This window comes from Drosophila sechellia, chromosome 2R (assembly GCF_004382195.2).
Source record: "Drosophila sechellia strain sech25 chromosome 2R, ASM438219v1, whole genome shotgun sequence".
NCBI lineage: Eukaryota > Metazoa > Arthropoda > Insecta > Diptera > Drosophilidae > Drosophila > Drosophila sechellia.
Genome location: NC_045950.1, coordinates 8,466,536 through 8,483,088, shown reverse-complemented (window position 1 = coordinate 8,483,088; position 16,553 = coordinate 8,466,536). Strand labels below are relative to the sequence as shown.

Genomic DNA, 16,553 nt, shown 5'->3' with positions numbered 1-16,553 from the left:
CTGTAGATGCCAACTCGATGCGTAAATTTCAATAGATTAAATTGAATTACATCTGCAAGCGTAGATAAAAAATATAAACTTGTTTTTTAAATAAAATATGTTGCCAAATTGTTGATCAAATTGATTTAATTAAATTGATATTTGAATATGAGAGCCAAAACAGGTGAGCATAAAAGGTCACGCACGCATCTTCAGTCGTGAGCGCTACACCCACCACTAAGTTACACTGGCAATTGGTGCGTAGGCGAATTTCTAATTGGAATCGTTCGATTTTTGAAAAAGAATCGCATTAAATGCAAAGCACTCCTGTTCCAGATTACTGCGCACACTTGCACTGAGGCGACCGAGCACGGGGCAGGTGGATTTACAGGACTCAGCGATACCAAAGCAGCCCACAGGCCGAACAATATGGGAAACACGGACTCCAAGTTGAACTTTCGCAAGGCGATTGTGCAGCTGACGCAGAAGAACCAGAAAATCGACCCCAGCGACGAGCAGTTCTGGGAGCAGTTCTGGCAGGGTCACCAGACGACGCTGGAGGATGTGTTCGCGCTGGTCACCTCGAGCGAGATTCGCCAGATACGGAACGAGAATCCAGCCAACCTGGCCACCTTATGCTACAAGGCGGTAGAGAAGCTTGCCCAGGCGGTGGACAGCAGTTGTCGCACGCAGGCGGAGCAGCAGTGCGTTCTGAACTGCGTGCGGCTGCTGGTCCGGTGTCTGCCCTACATTTTCGAGGATGAAAAGTGGCGCGATTTCTTCTGGAGCAGCCTGCCGTCGCAGGACAAGACCATGCCGTTGGCTCAGTCACTGCTCAATGCCACCTGCGACCTGCTCTTCTGTCCCGACTTCACGGTTACGGCCACGCGGCGTACGGGCCCCGAGAAGGCCGAGGAGCTGGCGAACATCGATAGCTGCGAGTATATTTGGGAGGCGGGCGTGGGTTTCGCCCAGTCACCGCCCCACAACGCCCACATGGAGCGCAGGCGCACGGAGTTGCTGAAGCTATTACTCACCTGCTTCTCGGAGCCCATGTACCGATCGCCGCAGCAGTCCGAGGAGCCCAACAAGTGGATAGCATACTTCACCTCCGCCGACAATCGACATGCCCTGCCCTTGTTCACCTCGTTTCTGAACACCGTGTGCTCCTACGATCCGGTCGGCTTCGGTGTGCCCTACAATCACCTGCTGTTTGCAGACACTACGGAGCCCCTGGTGGAAGCGTGCCTTCAACTGCTCATTGTCACCTTGGATCACGATATGGTGGTGCAGCAGCAACTCACACAACCCGGACAGGCGTCCTACGACGAGGGCAATTGCGGCGACAACTTGTTCATCAACTATCTGTCGAGGGTTCACCGCGATGAGGACTTTCACTTTGTGCTCAAGGGCATAACCAGGCTGCTGAACAACCCACTGGTACAGAACTATTTGCCCAATTCCACAAAGCGACTACATTGCCACCAGGAGCTGCTTATTTTGTTTTGGAAAATATGCGACTACAACAAAAAGTTTCTGTATTTTGTGCTAAAGAGCTCCGATGTTCTGGACATCCTGATTCCCATTCTGTATCACCTAAACTACTCCCGAGCGGATCAATCTCGAGTGGGGTTGATGCATATTGGAGTATTCATACTGTTGCTCCTATCGGGTGAGTCACATGTGTAGTTTTGTTCGTGGAATCAGTGCAATTAAATTAATGTTTATTGATAGGTGAGAGAAACTTTGGGGTTCGCCTTAACAAAGCATACTCCGCCACGGTGCCCATGGATATACCTGTGTTTACTGGAACCCATGCGGACTTACTCATCACTGTGTTCCACAAAATAATAGCCACTGGCCATCAGAGGCTGCAGCCGCTTTTCGATTGTCTGCTGACCATTCTGGTCAATGTCTCACCATATCTGAAAACCCTCTCAATGGTGGCTAGTGTGAAGATGTTGCATCTCTTGGAGGCCTTCAGCACACCCTGGTTTCTGCTATCGGCACCCAGCAATCATCATTTGGTGTTTTTCCTGCTGGAGATCTTCAATAACATTATACAGTATCAGTTCGATGGCAACTCGAATCTAGTCTACACCATTATTCGAAAGCGTCATGTGTTCCATGCCATGGCAAATCTCCCGACCGATATGGCTGGCATAGCAAAGTGCCTGAGTGGCCGTAAAACAGGTGGAAAGTTCAACCTGCCGCGGGTACCGCAGCGGAGAACGCCAGCTGTGTCCCAGGAACTGCCCTCGGCCCATGTGCCAGAAGAGTACAACGAAGAAGACGAGGATGAGGACGAGGAGGAGACAATTAATGAAGAGCCCAAAGCGGAGGAGGATCTCGAATCGGAGACAGAGTCTCATGAGCGATCTCAGGCGGGGGAATTGCAGACGGACATTCTCACGGCGCAGCCAGCAGAGCCAGGAACACTGAAAACCTCCTTGTTGGACACCCCAGGCATTACTCAGATGACGGAGCGGGAGCAGGCGCATCCAAATGACAAGCCACAGGTGGAGGATTCTACGGACATTGTGTCCTACGACAGATCAGCCACTTCGACGCCAACTGACGAACGCAAGTCCACCTCACCTACGGAATTGTCCCGCTTGTCGGTGGCCCATAGGGCCAGCATTCGCATGGTGCCAGGCGAGAGCGATCGTTGGACGCCCACTCCCGAGTGGATCGTCTCCTGGCGCTCCAAGCTGCCGCTTCAGACCATTATGCGACTACTTCAGGTCCTAGTGCCCCAGGTGGAGAAGATCTGCATTGACAAAGGACTGACCGACGAGTCGGAGATCCTAAAGTTTCTGCAGCACGGAACGTTAGTGGGACTGCTCCCAGTCCCGCATCCCATTCTCATCCGAAAGTACCAGGCCAATGCGGGCACAACGGCCTGGTTCCGCACCTACATCTGGGGTGTCATCTATCTGCGCAACGTGGAGCCCGCCATCTGGTACGATACGGAGGTCAAGCTCTTCGAGATTCAGCGCGTCTAGGTCTGTAAGTGGACACCCAGCTACACCAGCAGCGCAATCGTAGCTTACACGCTTTGGCATTTACTGTAGTTAATTTATTTAGTACATATTTCATTCCAAATGTCTTTGTGAAGAATCAGTGTGTAATGAACTACCTTTCCCACAATTTTGCTTATCGGCAACAGAAAAATGAGGCTTATCAGTTACGATGTGGCAATGAGTTCCATTCAACAGATTTGTTATCGGCTTTTAGCATTGATATTTAGTTATTTTTTCTATTTTAGTTAATGACTAAATTATTAAATAACTCATGTTTTTGTAATCTGTGGCAGAAAATGTTCCTTGTGCCGTATATTTTATTGCTTGGCTTTATTTATTTTATATTTTAATAATTTAACATTTTCCTGTGCCTACCAATAATAAATTACTTTCACTCAGCCACTCTACAAACGATTCGCTTTATCCAAACAATTTTGTAGCTGCTCTCCTATTGACACCATAAAAAGCTTTACGTTCTCTTTTAATAATTAGGAAACTTTAGTTGAGTCCAATGAACTGCTTCTTAAACTTAATTAAATATAGACATTAATGATAGAGTTGAGAAAGTGTATTAATTTACTGTCTACGTGTGTTTATAAACTATATACACAAACTAAACATATGACACCTATACAAGTCAGTTTATATAAATCATATATGAAATATAGAGCAGAACCCAAGATAAGTAATAAATAATAAATTAATTTCATAAATCGAACATAATATTGTATTTTAATTTATAAAAATGTCGAAATATAGATCCAAATGACAGTTACTAAAAAGCAGTTTCATATCAATCGATTTTACATTCTTGTAGGTTGCGATCACGGTGGAGAGAAAGGACTTCATCCTTTCTTTTTCGCTTCTTCAGTCGTTCTTCTTGCTCTCGATCCTCCAATAGTTTGACCAAATGCTGATGCCAGTAGAAGTATTTGAAGAAAAACAATAGTAGCAGCACCGAAGTGGTGACAATGGATGCGGTGGTGATCTCAACGGGCTTTTCGCCTTCTTCTTTCACTCGCTCTGAGAAATGACGGGTGGATATTCTAAGGCGGAAGTTTCGTTTGCTTGCCGCAACAGTGTGGCGATCCTTGGACACCGAAAGCAACAGCGGTAGTTGTCACGACTGGATTGGATTGGGAGTGGCAGTGGATGCGGGTACTGGTGGCGGAGCTACTGGAATAATGGAGAACTTAATGAACGCGCTCTTGCTGCGCCTTTGCACTATTCTGCCAATTAGTTGTGGTTCCTTAATGGTCTGTTCGATGGCCTTGACTATGCGCTCGGCGCTGCTCTCGTCCGATCCACTGGCATTGCCCTGGATGAGGATGCGAACCTCGTGTCGCTTGCCCAGCCACTTGACAATGTTCTTGAGTCTGGAGGAGAGATCGTGCTCTGTGATGCGCGCTCCAATGGTAAGGGATTTCTCCGATTTCTTATCCTTAACTTTTTCGCTCGCTGATCTCGACTGCTCTGCATCATCCGACAGCATTTCAGCAGCTGTGACTAGTCTGCAAAATATAGCAACTTCATAACAATAACCAGGTACCGATTATATACATATATACCCACTTGAACATGGCTCTTCCTGTTTTGGCATCTGTTTGTTCCAAGCGCAACAGATGCAGCTCCCGTCGCTTGGCCAACTTCTGGGCCTCCTCCAAAGTGGTAATGCTCATCGACTGGTTCTGTTGGATCAGGGTGATCTTCTGGACATTTGCCTTCAGACTCCGGGTATCCCTCGTTCTACTTTCTCCTGGGCTTCCACCCACCGGCTTTTGATGCTGCGCCAAACTCCAGTGGACGGAAAAGGGGCGTAGGAGTTGCTGCTGAATCGATGATGCGGCAGCATGATTTAACATCAATCTGATGCGCTGCATGTTTGTCTTTCAAATATATTTTTGTATATCCCTTGGTTATTTCCGATTTTCTTTTGCTTGTGCAATTTTTTTGTCTCAGAGTTGTCAGGTTATGTGAAACAGTGTGTTTTAACAGCTGTTCCGGCAGGTAAGAACCATATGACGGCTGGACTTATCGATAATTCAAGCCGCCAATAACGATTGAACTTAAAAAGAAAAAGGCGTAGTATGTTTTTTCTTCAGAATGAAAAATACGTCGGATAATATGATAAAACAACCAGGATCAGCAGGCTTATAAAAATTTCTTCAAAATATGAAATGTTTTTCTTCAGAAATTTGATAGAAACATAGAAAATCAATTGCTCGCGTGACACATGAATTCTAAAAATTTGTTTGTGTATTTGGTTTTAGCTTATCGCTCTTGGGTATTTTAGAAGCCGAGCTTCGAAATCGACTTCAGTTCCTAAGAGAGCTATCACGATGAAACTACAAGTAAGTGAAGTGTTCTGTTGAAAAAATATTCAACTATAAAGTGTTTTTCATCCTTTAGTGGCTCCTGTTTGCCTTCTTGGTGTGCTGTTTGGTCATCCATTCATACGCTGACTGTATTCCATATTGCTGCCCGTATAATGGACATTGCAGAATATGTTGCCACCGTAATAAGTGGCACACAATTGTAAAGAGAAATGCATGGTGTAGTGACTCTTTCGCCTATGGTTAAAAGGCGAAATATGGAAAATGTAAATGGGAAAATAGTTAAATTAATAAAGTTCGTTTTTAGTTTATGGAACTACAAAAAAATGTCTGTTAATAAATGTTTAAAATGGAGCTATTGAAGGGTTTACCATATTAAAGTAATATAAATATAATATAAAAAGTTTTAAGCTCAGATATTAGTTTCCTTAGAGGCCAAAGAAGTCGAGTCATTCGAGTTACGCAGATATGCTTATCAGAAGTACAAAACTAGAAAAAAGTGCAAATTCCAAGGCTCCATTCTCGGATAAGAAGCATGTTGTCATGAAATTTTTTATTCGAATTCCCTACGCTAATGTGAAAAAAATGTGTAGGCTAATGAAAAACTTGTAAGTATTGTGTAAGAGTCAAAAAAATTTACAAATATACAAAATGTAAAAAACTGTACGCATTTGTAAAAAGTATACGAACAATCGATTTGATAGTTCTTTCAATATGATTTTGGAAAACTAAGGACTAAGGAACTAGTTGTGTTGTTCACACATTTATTATATATTAATTTCTATAAATAAATTTATATTTGTATATCCACAACTAGATTATTGAAAATATGTGACAGGTAGTAGAGATAAATATTCTTGATCAGGATCCATCCGGGAACTATAAAAGCTAGACGATTAATATTAAGCATGCAGATTTCGATGACCACACCTCAGAAAATGTTTAACACAACAGATGAAAAATGTTTAGTTTAGTGGTAAGGGCTCGAAATTTCTGGGTAAGTATATTCTAGTAACTAAATGTGGAATTAATTTCTAATCCGATATCTAGAACCGGCATAGTTTCTCCTGCGGCTTGATGCCCGCTTTTTCTCCCGAGCTTGCTGCTCCGTCTGCCAAATGGCACGGAAATCCTCGCACTGGGGCGAGTTGGTGTGCTCCTGCTGCAGTGCAGCCATTTCTGGCTGCCGGCATTTCTCGCAGTCCTCCCACCGCCTGAACTTGTTCACATTCCGATCGCACTGATCCGCGGCATACAGCATGCACTCATCCGCACAGAAGTTGTAGAACCAGAACTGACCCGTAATAGTTTGATCGTGGCAGCGTGGCTGAGCCGTCTGAACCATTTGGAAGCAGCGGTAGGACAGAGAGGGGTCCACATCTCCTCCAGGTGTATACATGTCCGGATTGCCAAAGTTGCTTACCCTTTGCCATTGTTCCCTTGGCGAAACCATTTCAGGTGTCTCTACGATTGAGCCGTATTTGTTTGAGGGCCTTTGACGCTGCCAGGGAGCTCGTTCCACATCCTCCAAGCGCGGATCATCGAGACGTGACTGTCCAAACCACTTGGGTCGTTCTGATTTTTCTGCTTGCTGGCGGACTCTATCGTAGTTTGTGGGCCTGAGCGACGGAACATCTCTTCCCAAATTTGTTTGCCTGTTCAAGGCCCAGTTGCCAGTGTTACCCTTAAGATTGCCCACTTCGAATCCTCCAACTGCTCCATTTCGTAAGTCATCGTAGTCACCAAAGTTCTCTGCCTCTGGTTCAACTTGTGGCCCATACATATTACCTCCAATGCGTCCTGGAGAAGCCCCACCATAGGGACTATCCATGTCGGCGCTGTAGGATCCTGGTAAGCTACCAAGGCAAGCTCGACCAGAGCATTTTCGCGTTTCCTGCAGCTCCATGCGATGCACACCCTGGCACTGGAACTCTGCTTGAGGATTAAGGTACTGCCTCTGGCGCATCTCGTAACCATCGCCACAGGTTACACTACATGGGCTCCAGCTGCCCCAGGAACTTAGTTCGCATTCGGCACGACGATGTTGGGACGGTTGATAACCAATCCTCCTTGGGTCTGGCTCCAGGTCCTCAAATTCCTCCGGCTCCCGCATGAGATTGTTTTGACCACACATTTCGCCCTGGCACTCGCGCTCCTCATACTGAGCCACATTGCAATTGTAGACCCTTGCGAGTTCTGGTTGCTTGTAGACACGTCTTCTATACTGCATGCCAACCCCGCATTTGGAGGAGCAGTCGCTCCAACTGGACCATGGATGGGTGAAACATTCACGCGGCACATCGGGATCGTTGTTGGCTGGAAATGTGATATAGTTTGTTAAGGTCTTCCTCATTAAAATCCCACTTACAGTCCTCATCTGCACATCTTCTCTCGTAGATTCGCTGGCGCTTCACCGTCAGAATGGCCATGGGTTTCATGGGAGTTCCGGATATGTCGTAGAAAGGAGAGCGCGGATCATTGGGAAAGTCGGAACGCATGCGTCTAATGACATCTGGCGGAACTTGGGGCTGATCGGATGACTATCAAAATAAAGGTGAACTATTTTGTTTAACCAAAATTCTATTAATTTCCAAATACCGTATAGGTGGGACCCGAATCTGTGCCCACATCCCACGGATATAGGTTGATCACTTTTTCCTCCATCCATGTGCAGTTGCGCAGGCACAGTTCCAGTCCAGTGACGCCCACAATCCAATCGGGAGAGGGTTCTATCTTGGAGGCAAAGGACGCCATGTGGTGAATGGGATCTACTCGCACCGAGGCCATCGTCTTGCTGCTTATGTTGGGATACGATGGACCCCGTGCCTTGATTATCGTCCGTATCTTCTGATCCTGTAAGAGGGAAGATGTAACATAGAGTACTTCCTACCAATCGTTCCAAGCATGGAGTCACCCGAAAATTGATGCTGAACTCTCGCTCCAGCAGACGCGAACTGCAATGTTCCGCATATTCCTTCATAGCCGCGCTGGCCAGTTCTCCGGACTCCCAGAAACGATAATCTGAACTGTGGGCGGCTCCCAGAAGCTCACAGAATCGAGTCTCCCAGCCTCGAGTGGGGAAGTCCTTGGGATGCAGGTTCCTGGACCAGACGCCTTCAAATATAAGCTAATGAGAGGAGAATTGTAGAAGGTAATTTGGTCATACCGTGCGACTCACCTCATAGCGCGCCTCATCGCATGCACAGCAGGGCACATCCACCGCCGCCGGAGCAGTTGGCTGACTCTCCACATCATCTGTGATCTCCTCGCAGATGCGTTTCGTTAAACCGCCATCATCCATGTGCCACACCTCCCGATGCTGCTGAACTGTGGCCCGGATCAGGACGCAGCCACTGCCCGGCTCGCTGGGCGCTACCCATGTCAAGTGCATGTGCGTCTTGGAGTTCGTATTGGTGTTCTCCACCATGTTGATGCAGTTCGGACTGAACCGGGTCTCGATCATGTCGCTAAGCTCAAAGCGACCCAAGTCATCGTTGTAGCTGAAGTCACCATTCTCGTTTTCCAGTGCCATGATAAAGCTGATGTAGCGGTGGCCATTGAAGGCATTAAGAGAGACTGAAAGAGAAATGCCCAGTCGAGTTAAATCTCAGAACTGGAAACAATCAAAGCCGGGCCCTTATCGGCGGCGACCTTGAATTCGAACGAATTTGCAAAGTTTCGTGATAAGCCCCTCTTTTTGTTTACTAAACAATAAACATTGCGCGAATTCAGCCTTAGAATAATCCGAAAGTCCCATGCTAGCGACAATCTCCCACGAAGTTCAAGCGCAAGGCCAGTGAACCCATCCATACTCACCGTTGTATTCCTGGCCGAGAATGTACGTTTCCGGATTACCCGACACGCTTATCATAAAGTTCTCATCCACCGGAGATTTGGGCGAGCCCGTGTTCGTTGGGCGGCGCGTGCAAATCAAGGAGCTGACTCTGCCAATCACCAGGGACCCAAGCAGAAGTAGCTCCACGAGAGGAGCACCACTTGACCACCACATGTTCTTGTTATTCTATAGGAGACCGTATTTACCGTGTAGAACCATTCGACGCGAGCAACTGTTGCAAACTGAGCGAAGATTCCGAACTATTAGTTCACCAGACGGCGAGAAGAGAAGCTTCAGAGCCGACAAAACCCACCGATAAGACAGAGCGTATTGTTTTTCTGACCCACTGATTCCCACAAATCCGTCGGGCTCTTATCAGTCGACGATGCAGGAAAGCCAAAAAGTAAGATTTCAGCTCTCAAAGACCGTTTCAAAGAGAATTCAATCCATAAGATCTCGTTGGATGGAAGTGCATTCAAAAAAAGAGCAAGAGTAAAGCCTTAGTATTTTGGTTCGACTGTCAGATACCCTTGAAGCAATAATGAATCAAACATGGAGTATAAGTTAGACATGATTATACCATAAATTAATATTTATTCTCTTCTTTAATTCTCTATTTAAGCAACTTAAATGCATTAATTTGTTCAGCCGCCATACCGACCGCGTCTGGATGTGTCGTATCTGCTCCTGGTCTGAGACATGGGTTCTCCAATATCACCTGCTTCTCTTGTTTCTCCATAGGATCCACCTCCTGCTAGATCATAGGACCTTCCTCCCGGTTGATCATAACTTTTTCCTCTTGATAAGCCATAGGACCTGTCTTCTGGTTGGTCATAGCTTCTACCCGTCGATAAGTCATAGGACCAATCTTCTGGTTGATCATAGGATCCACCTCCTGTTTGCTTATAGGACTTACCAGCTCTTTGATTATATGATCTACCAAATGTTTGATCATAGGATTTACCAACCTTTTGATCATACGATCTACTTTCTGTTTGATCATAACCTATTCCACTCGATTGATCATAAGGTCCACCTCTCGTTTGGTTTTGGTCGTAGGATCTCCTTCCGTACAAGTCCATGGCATCGTTTTCGGATCGCTCCATGTTTATTTGGGGCTGCAGACAGGTGCCCTCGCAGGCCGTCAGGGTACGGAATCGGTTTCTATTCTGATCACAGTTGTCCGTGGTGAAGATCTTGCATTCGTGATCTTCGTGATCGTAGAACCAGTAATTGCTCTCCACCACCGGTTTGGCGAAACAGGGAGTCGTCGAGGCATATGGCTTCTCAAAGCAATAATCCTGAACGACATTATAGTTGCCATTGATATCGTTGCTATTGCCCTCCACATTCTCGTGCTGACTGGGATACCGACCTGCAAAGGGAGTGCGAGGTGTGAAGCTAGGAGTAGTGTATTCATTGTAAGTGTCCTTATTGTTATAGACCGAATTGAAGTCATTGTAGCCGGGTCTATTGCCCACAAGCTTGTCATTGCTGTAGCTATTTGTCGGTGGAAAGCCCTTGGCATAACCACCACCCATGTTGTCAGATGGATAATACGCCGGTCTCTGTGGGTTTTCTATCTGATCGAGCGGTAAATTTGGGGACTCCTGTGCGTTATCTCTGGGGTTGGAGGGAGATTTATCTTTCCATAAATTGTAGGGCTTTCTATTCCACGCCTGGTTGCCCAAACCTAGACTGGAATGCTCCTGATTACTGTTCCAAGAAGTGGTTTTGCCCATGTAACCGCCCTGATCAGACTCTCCGAACACATCTGGTTCCGGAAAGCCATCGAGTTCGCCATTATCCGGAATGGTGCCACCACACTCCGATCCAATGCACTCGCGAGTTTCCTCGAGCGGTATTCGCATCACGGACAAACAGCGCTCCCTGGCCTGCGGATTGTAATAGTTCCGCGTTCGAGTGGAGGATCCTCTGCCGCATGTCTTTGAGCACGGTGACCACTCGCCCCAGTTGGTCAGCTGGCACTCGGCCATTGAGCCACCACTTGGGGGATTTTCCATGCCCAGGCCAGGCTCCTCGCCTTCCAGTTCCTCCTCAGCTGCCCCACATTGGGTTCCCTGGCATTGGCGAAACTCCTCCAAGCGCCTATCGCAATTGAAGTTGGCTGCTAGATTGGGATTCTTGAAGCTACGCTGACGTTGGGAGTAGCCCTGACCACATCGCGTGCTGCAGTTGGTCCACTCGTTCCAAGGGTGTACAGCGCACTCCAGCGGTCCTTCCTGGGGAACTAATACTAAAGATTACGAACAGGACTTACTGTGATTACAATAATGATCACTTACCCTCTTCGCACTCCCTAATGTAGAGTTTCTTCCGGGTCAAGTAGAGCGTGGCCAAGGGTTTCATTGGAGCACCGGTTTCATCGTAAAATGGCGAACGATGGTCGCTGGGATACGACGATGTTATACGGCGCACCACATCCGGCGGCACTTGTGGCTCATCTGAGGACTTTAAAGGAGATAAATATAGTTCATACCAAGCTAGGTTCACCTACCATGTACGATGGTCCCGAATCCGTACCGATGTCCCAGGGATACAAATTCAAGACCTTTCGCTCCAGCCACGTACAATTGCTCAGGCAAAGCTCCAATCCAGCCACGCCCAGTATCCAATCGGGTGAGGGATCAATCTTGGCTGCTAGCGAGATCTGATGGTGTACTGGATCCAGACGAGCATTGGCCAAGGTTGTTCCAAATGTTTTCGGACGATAGGGAATTCCCGGAGCCTTTATAATAGTCCTCACCTCGCCATTCTGTTAGAAACACCATGATGAAGTGGATTTAATGCGATAAAATTGATTACCGACTTGAGTGTTCTCCCTGATCTCATTCTCCAGGGTACGTGTAGCTCCGTGCTCGGCCAACTCCTTCATGCCCTTGCTCGCTTTTCCTCCGTAGGCCCAGTAGCGATAGCTGTGGCTATGCGAAGCACCAATCACCTCGCCCAAGCGTGTGCGCCAGTCCTCAGAGGGAAAGTCCTTCCAATGGGTGTTCCTCGCCCACTTTCGCTCCAGAACGATCTAAGAGATACGTCACTTTAGACACAATATCACCAAGAGTTGAGAAGATGTTCCCACCTCATATTTGGCTTCATCGCAGGCACAGCAGGTTTCCAAGGGTGGCGTTAAGCTGTTTAGTTCGTCGATTTCCTCGGGACAAATCCGCTTGGTCAGGAAGCCATCGTCCAGAAACCACACATCACGATGTTGAACCACACCAGCCTTGATTAGTACACATCCGCTGTCCGGATTACGCGGTGCTATCCAGGATACCGCGATGTAGATCTTGGCATTCGTATTTGTGTTCTCCACCATGTTCTCACAACTGGTACTGAAGCGGGTGTCTCCGACTCCCAGCAGTTCAAAGTGACCGGTCATATCCTGACCACTGAAGGCAGCCGACGGATCCTCAGCCTCGACCACCAAGGTAAAGCTCACGAATTTCATGTTTATTGGACAGGATAACGAAACTTATAATGATAAATGTTGAAGTGAAAGCTTCTAGGCAACTCGAGACTCTCACCATTGTACTGATGTTCTGGCACATAGGTCTCTGGATTGCCATCGATCAGGATCTTGAAGTTATCATCCACAGGCGATCGGGGGCCACTGGCACCTTGGGGTATTCGATTGCAGACTCCTCTGACCTCGGAAGACAGCAGAATGAGGAGCACGATATGGCGGAGCATCTCTTCTCAATCTTAGCGATCCGTACTGGGTCGAGGCTCAACGACGACTGACCAAAACTGATGGGTAGCCATCTCCATTAATTGATGAGCATTTCCAATTTATCAATTATCCCTTAAATGGCGCTCTCGGTGTTGCCAGCTTATGGCATCTTGATTGAGTTGTCGTCAATTAGGAATGGTTTGTTTTTATGGCAAGCTTTTCAATTGATGAATTGTGCCCGGGTTCTTTGAACTTGCAACCCGGCGAAAAATCACTCGTAAACTGGCCACAGTTTGCTTAATGGAACTGGGTCAAGGTTAAACTCAATCGGAATTAAAATTACCACGCGAACACAATTCTGTTTTATTGTTTTTAATACACATTTAATCTGTGGCGGGAAAAGCTAGTGTAGGTAGTCTGGAATGTTTCATATATTTAACGATATCCATTGGTAATGATTACATAGTTGGATTAGAACTAATACTTGTAGCAGTTAATGGTATGTTCACCACCGCTCTGGATCATCGTTGCTGGTCAGCAGGCAAGGCATCATCACGCACTTTTCCATGCGGACGCGATCCTTGCACTTAAAACTCAGATCGGTGTTCATTAGGGTTCGGGTGCGCTGGCGAACGGCATTATCGCCACACGTGGCGGTACATGGTGTCCAGGCGGACCACTCCGAGTAGCGACACTCGTCCTGCGGCTCCGGTTGCGGTGCTCTCACCACATGCCTTCGCTCTCCGAATCCCCGTCCACTGATGGAGTACATGTCATCGCACCGCTGGTAGCAGCGATCCAAACGTACCAGATGCTTGGGACACGGCTTTCCGCCGTACTTCGGAGTACGGAGCACGCGACGCGTTCGCAACTGGAAGCCATCGCCGCAGGAGGCGTTGCAACTGTGGGACACCCAGTCGGAGACGACACAATCAGTGGCAGGAATACCATCGTGCTGCAGTTCCTGTTTGTGTCGCGGCAGACGACATGTCTCCTCGCACTCCTCCTTCGACTTGAATTTGTTGCGATTTGTATCGCAACGATCCGACCAATAGATGGCACACTGGTCACTCACATGGTCGTAGTACCAGAAGTTGGCCACATCGTTATCCCGACACGGACTGTCGGTCAGCTCTTCGTAGCAGAAGCCGGGAACGATGGTATCGCAGCTGGGATTGGTGCAGTTCACCTCCTCGTGCAGCTTGATGTGTCGACAGGGATCCTGGCCGTCATCATTGGGATCCGTTACTCCGTACACCTGGTTGTTATTCCACACCTTGCGAATACGCTGCCGCTTTCCATGTCCACCGCATGGCCCCATGCACGGCGAGAAATCCGACCATGGAGTGACCCCGCAAACCGGTGGTATGTAATCCTCCCGATGCTGACTGTAACTCTCAAAGTTGCGGAATATGGAGCGTTTCTCAGCGGATCCACCTCCGTCGCCACCGGCCTGTTCCTCCTCCGGTTCTCCAGCACCACCTTCGTTCTCAATGTCCCCACCGCATTCCATGGCCTCGCAGATCTTCGTCTCATGCAAACGCGCCTTGCTCGCTTTCTGGCACTTCTTCTTGGCCTTCTTGTTTAGATAGTGCCGGGATCGGGTCATCTCGCCGGTTCCACAAGTCACGGTGCACGAAGACCATTCCGACCAGTCAGACAGACCGCACTGGGGATCGTCGCTGCTACCTGGTGGTGGTGCCACCTCCGTCTCGCCGCCTTCAGCTGTCTCCTCATTGAAGCCAGCGCACTTGTGTCCCAGGCAGTTCTTCTCCTCACGTAGGGCATTGTTGCAACGATGACGCTATGGTGTCAAAATGTATATATAGTATGGGATCCAAATTATATATGTCGTCTTAATTACCGAAGCCAGTGCAGGGTTCTTGAACTCTCGGATCCTGTACTGCTTGCCGGGACCGCACTTTGTGGTGCACTCATCCCATCTGGACCACGAGTTTGTGGCGCACTCCGGCGGCACCTGTTCCGCTACAGGATTAAAGTATATAGTATTTATATTCACAAAATAAATATATAGTTCCATTTCACTTACAATCGGAGGACTCGCAGTTCTTCTCGTAGAGTCGTCTTCGATTGATGTGCAAGGTGGCCAGTGGCTTCATCTGGGCACCAGTGGGATCATAGAAAGGCGAACGGGGATCGTTGGGGAAATTGGACTTGATGCGGCGAACTACATCTGGAGGCACCTGTGGCTGGTCAGCGGACTGAAAAGTATTCGTGATTAACTCTCTAGAAGACTAAATTATGGAAATCGTCTTACCATATAAGATGGCCCACTATCGGTGCCCGCATCCCAGGGATATAGGTTGTGCACCTTGTTCTCCACCCAGGAACAGTTGGGCAGACACAGCTCGAGGCCGGATACACCAACGATCCAGTCTGGAGAGGGATCCACCATTGATACGAGGGAGATCAAATGGTGGTTGGAGTCCACGCGGAAAACGGCAAATGTTTTGCCCGTAACATTCGGATAGGCAATGCCCCTTGCCTTGATGATCGTGCGAATGTGTTCGCTCTGATCCTTCAGCTCACTCTCCAAGGTCCTTGTGGAGCCATGCTCCGCCACCTCACGCAGCCCCTCGCTGGCCAGCTCTCCATACTGCCAGAATCTGTAGTCCAGAGTGTGCGAGGCACCAATGATGTCGCTGAATCTGGTGCGCCAGCTATTCGCTGGGAAGTCCTTGGGATGGGTGTGACGTGACCACTTGCCTTCGAAGGTAAGCTAAAGAAAGGAGGTGTTAATACCATCTCAATAATGAGATAAATGAATCCCACCTCATATTTCGCCTCGTCGCATGCACAGCAGGGATCCACGATGCTGGGCTGGGTATCAATGTCGTCCACCTCCTCCTCGCACATTCGCTTGGTGAGGAAGCCATCATCCATGAACCACACATCCCGATGCTGCATCACCGTAGCCCTCAGCAGGATGCAGCCCTGTCCCGGACTCGATGGAGCCACCCAAAACACATCCACGCGTGTCTTCACGTTCGTGTTGGTGTTCTCGACCAGATTTGGGCAGCGCGGACTGAAACGGGTCTCGGCGAGATCGGCGATCTCCCAGGTGCCCAAGGCATTGGCGTCACCATCGCCGTCCCCACTCTCCAAATCCAGGGCCAGCATAAAGCTTATAAAGGTCAAGCCAGAAAATGCACTGAGGCTAACTGAAAACGAGCAAAGGAGGATTAGAGAATAGAAAGAGAAATCTAGAAATTTTTAAATTTAATTTAATTTAAAGCAGCTGTATCACTCACCATTATACCTTTGACCGGGCACATAACTCTGCGTATTTCCGTTTACGGACAGCACATAGTTGTCATCCACCGGTGACTTCGCTGCTGTGACTCCCGGTGGAACCCTAATGCAGCCCTCGATCCGCGGAATAACTCTCGCTAATGCGAGCAGAATAGCAAAACCTTCCAGTGCTTTCATTTCAAAGAGCTGCAAAATGCAAATTTGAGTCGGAATCATTTTATGCAGCCACGTGGTTGTGAGGAAAACTATTTCTGGCCACCACTAGCACAGCACTTAATTGTCTTAATTATCCGCATTGGTATCGAATGTCAATGGCAACCAGTTTCGAATTGAACTTGAATTCGTAGAAATAGCCTTCAATTGAATGACTTTGCGTGATGTCACACATAGTGCATATTGCTATTTTCACAGACACTTTC

General features: G+C 47.9%; 5 protein-coding genes across 5 annotated transcripts; 1 reads left to right on the top strand and 4 right to left on the bottom strand.

Moving 5' to 3' along the window:
• The first annotated feature begins 204 nt into the window (after positions 1 to 204).
• LOC6608805 (protein HID1) lies at positions 205 to 3,720 on the top strand. Its single transcript, XM_002033488.2, has 3 exons — positions 205 to 236; positions 316 to 1,651; positions 1,714 to 3,720. The coding sequence occupies exons 2-3, from the start codon at positions 409 to 411 to the stop codon at positions 2,982 to 2,984; spliced, it is 2,514 nt and encodes an 837-aa protein (XP_002033524.1). The 5' UTR covers positions 205 to 236; positions 316 to 408; the 3' UTR covers positions 2,985 to 3,720.
• LOC6608804 lies at positions 3,707 to 4,981 on the bottom strand. The gene is made up of 2 exons (XM_002033487.2): positions 4,575 to 4,981; positions 3,707 to 4,513 (listed from the first exon to the last, which is right to left on the bottom strand). Exons 1-2 carry the CDS (start codon positions 4,880 to 4,882, stop codon positions 4,123 to 4,125), a joined length of 699 nt encoding a protein of 232 aa, XP_002033523.1. The 5' UTR covers positions 4,883 to 4,981; the 3' UTR covers positions 3,707 to 4,122.
• A 1,090-nt stretch (positions 4,982 to 6,071) lies between these two features.
• Positions 6,072 to 9,344, bottom strand: LOC6608803 (spondin-1). Its single transcript, XM_002033486.2, has 6 exons — positions 9,152 to 9,344; positions 8,514 to 8,911; positions 8,250 to 8,462; positions 7,934 to 8,188; positions 7,704 to 7,875; positions 6,072 to 7,651 (listed from the first exon to the last, which is right to left on the bottom strand). The coding sequence occupies exons 1-6, from the start codon at positions 9,342 to 9,344 to the stop codon at positions 6,363 to 6,365; spliced, it is 2,520 nt and encodes an 839-aa protein (XP_002033522.1). The 3' UTR covers positions 6,072 to 6,362.
• Positions 9,345 to 9,728: 384 nt separating this feature from the next.
• On the bottom strand, positions 9,729 to 12,937 carry LOC6608802 (spondin-1). Its single transcript, XM_032716172.1, has 6 exons — positions 12,716 to 12,937; positions 12,271 to 12,662; positions 12,001 to 12,213; positions 11,689 to 11,946; positions 11,477 to 11,642; positions 9,729 to 11,421 (listed from the first exon to the last, which is right to left on the bottom strand). Exons 1-6 carry the CDS (start codon positions 12,879 to 12,881, stop codon positions 9,815 to 9,817), a joined length of 2,802 nt encoding a protein of 933 aa, XP_032572063.1. The 5' UTR covers positions 12,882 to 12,937; the 3' UTR covers positions 9,729 to 9,814.
• Positions 12,938 to 13,217: 280 nt separating this feature from the next.
• LOC6608801 (spondin-1) lies at positions 13,218 to 16,320 on the bottom strand. The gene is made up of 6 exons (XM_002033484.2): positions 16,134 to 16,320; positions 15,655 to 16,043; positions 15,140 to 15,601; positions 14,912 to 15,083; positions 14,726 to 14,847; positions 13,218 to 14,665 (listed from the first exon to the last, which is right to left on the bottom strand). The coding sequence occupies exons 1-6, from the start codon at positions 16,309 to 16,311 to the stop codon at positions 13,367 to 13,369; spliced, it is 2,622 nt and encodes an 873-aa protein (XP_002033520.1). The 5' UTR covers positions 16,312 to 16,320; the 3' UTR covers positions 13,218 to 13,366.
• Positions 16,321 to 16,553: the final 233 nt, after the last annotated feature.

Bases quoted from the DNA above. Each gene is read 5' to 3' on its own strand.
- LOC6608805 (XM_002033488.2), top strand. From the start codon at position 409: ATGGGAAACACGGACTCCAAGTTGAACTTTCGCAAGGCGATTGTGCAG. The intron at 1,652-1,713 runs GTGAGTCACATG...GTTTATTGATAG, and splicing joins CATACTGTTGCTCCTATCGG to GTGAGAGAAACTTTGGGGTT.
- LOC6608802 (XM_032716172.1), bottom strand. From the start codon at position 12,881: ATGCTCCGCCATATCGTGCTCCTCATTCTGCTGTCTTCCGAGGTCAGA. The intron at 12,214-12,270 runs GTGGGAACATCT...CGTATCTCTTAG, and splicing joins GCGATGAAGCCAAATATGAG to ATCGTTCTGGAGCGAAAGTG. The intron at 11,947-12,000 runs GTCGGTAATCAA...TGTTTCTAACAG, and splicing joins AGATCAGGGAGAACACTCAA to AATGGCGAGGTGAGGACTAT.
- LOC6608804 (XM_002033487.2), bottom strand. From the start codon at position 4,882: ATGCAGCGCATCAGATTGATGTTAAATCATGCTGCCGCATCATCGATT. The intron at 4,514-4,574 runs GTGGGTATATAT...TATATTTTGCAG, and splicing joins ACAGGAAGAGCCATGTTCAA to ACTAGTCACAGCTGCTGAAA.
- LOC6608801 (XM_002033484.2), bottom strand. From the start codon at position 16,311: ATGAAAGCACTGGAAGGTTTTGCTATTCTGCTCGCATTAGCGAGAGTT. The intron at 15,602-15,654 runs GTGGGATTCATT...TCCTTTCTTTAG, and splicing joins GCGACGAGGCGAAATATGAG to CTTACCTTCGAAGGCAAGTG. The intron at 14,666-14,725 runs GTAATTAAGACG...TTGACACCATAG, and splicing joins AGAACCCTGCACTGGCTTCG to CGTCATCGTTGCAACAATGC.
- LOC6608803 (XM_002033486.2), bottom strand. From the start codon at position 9,344: ATGTGGTGGTCAAGTGGTGCTCCTCTCGTGGAGCTACTTCTGCTTGGG. The intron at 8,463-8,513 runs GTGAGTCGCACG...TCCTCTCATTAG, and splicing joins GCGATGAGGCGCGCTATGAG to CTTATATTTGAAGGCGTCTG. The intron at 7,876-7,933 runs GTATTTGGAAAT...TTATTTTGATAG, and splicing joins ATTCGGGTCCCACCTATACG to TCATCCGATCAGCCCCAAGT.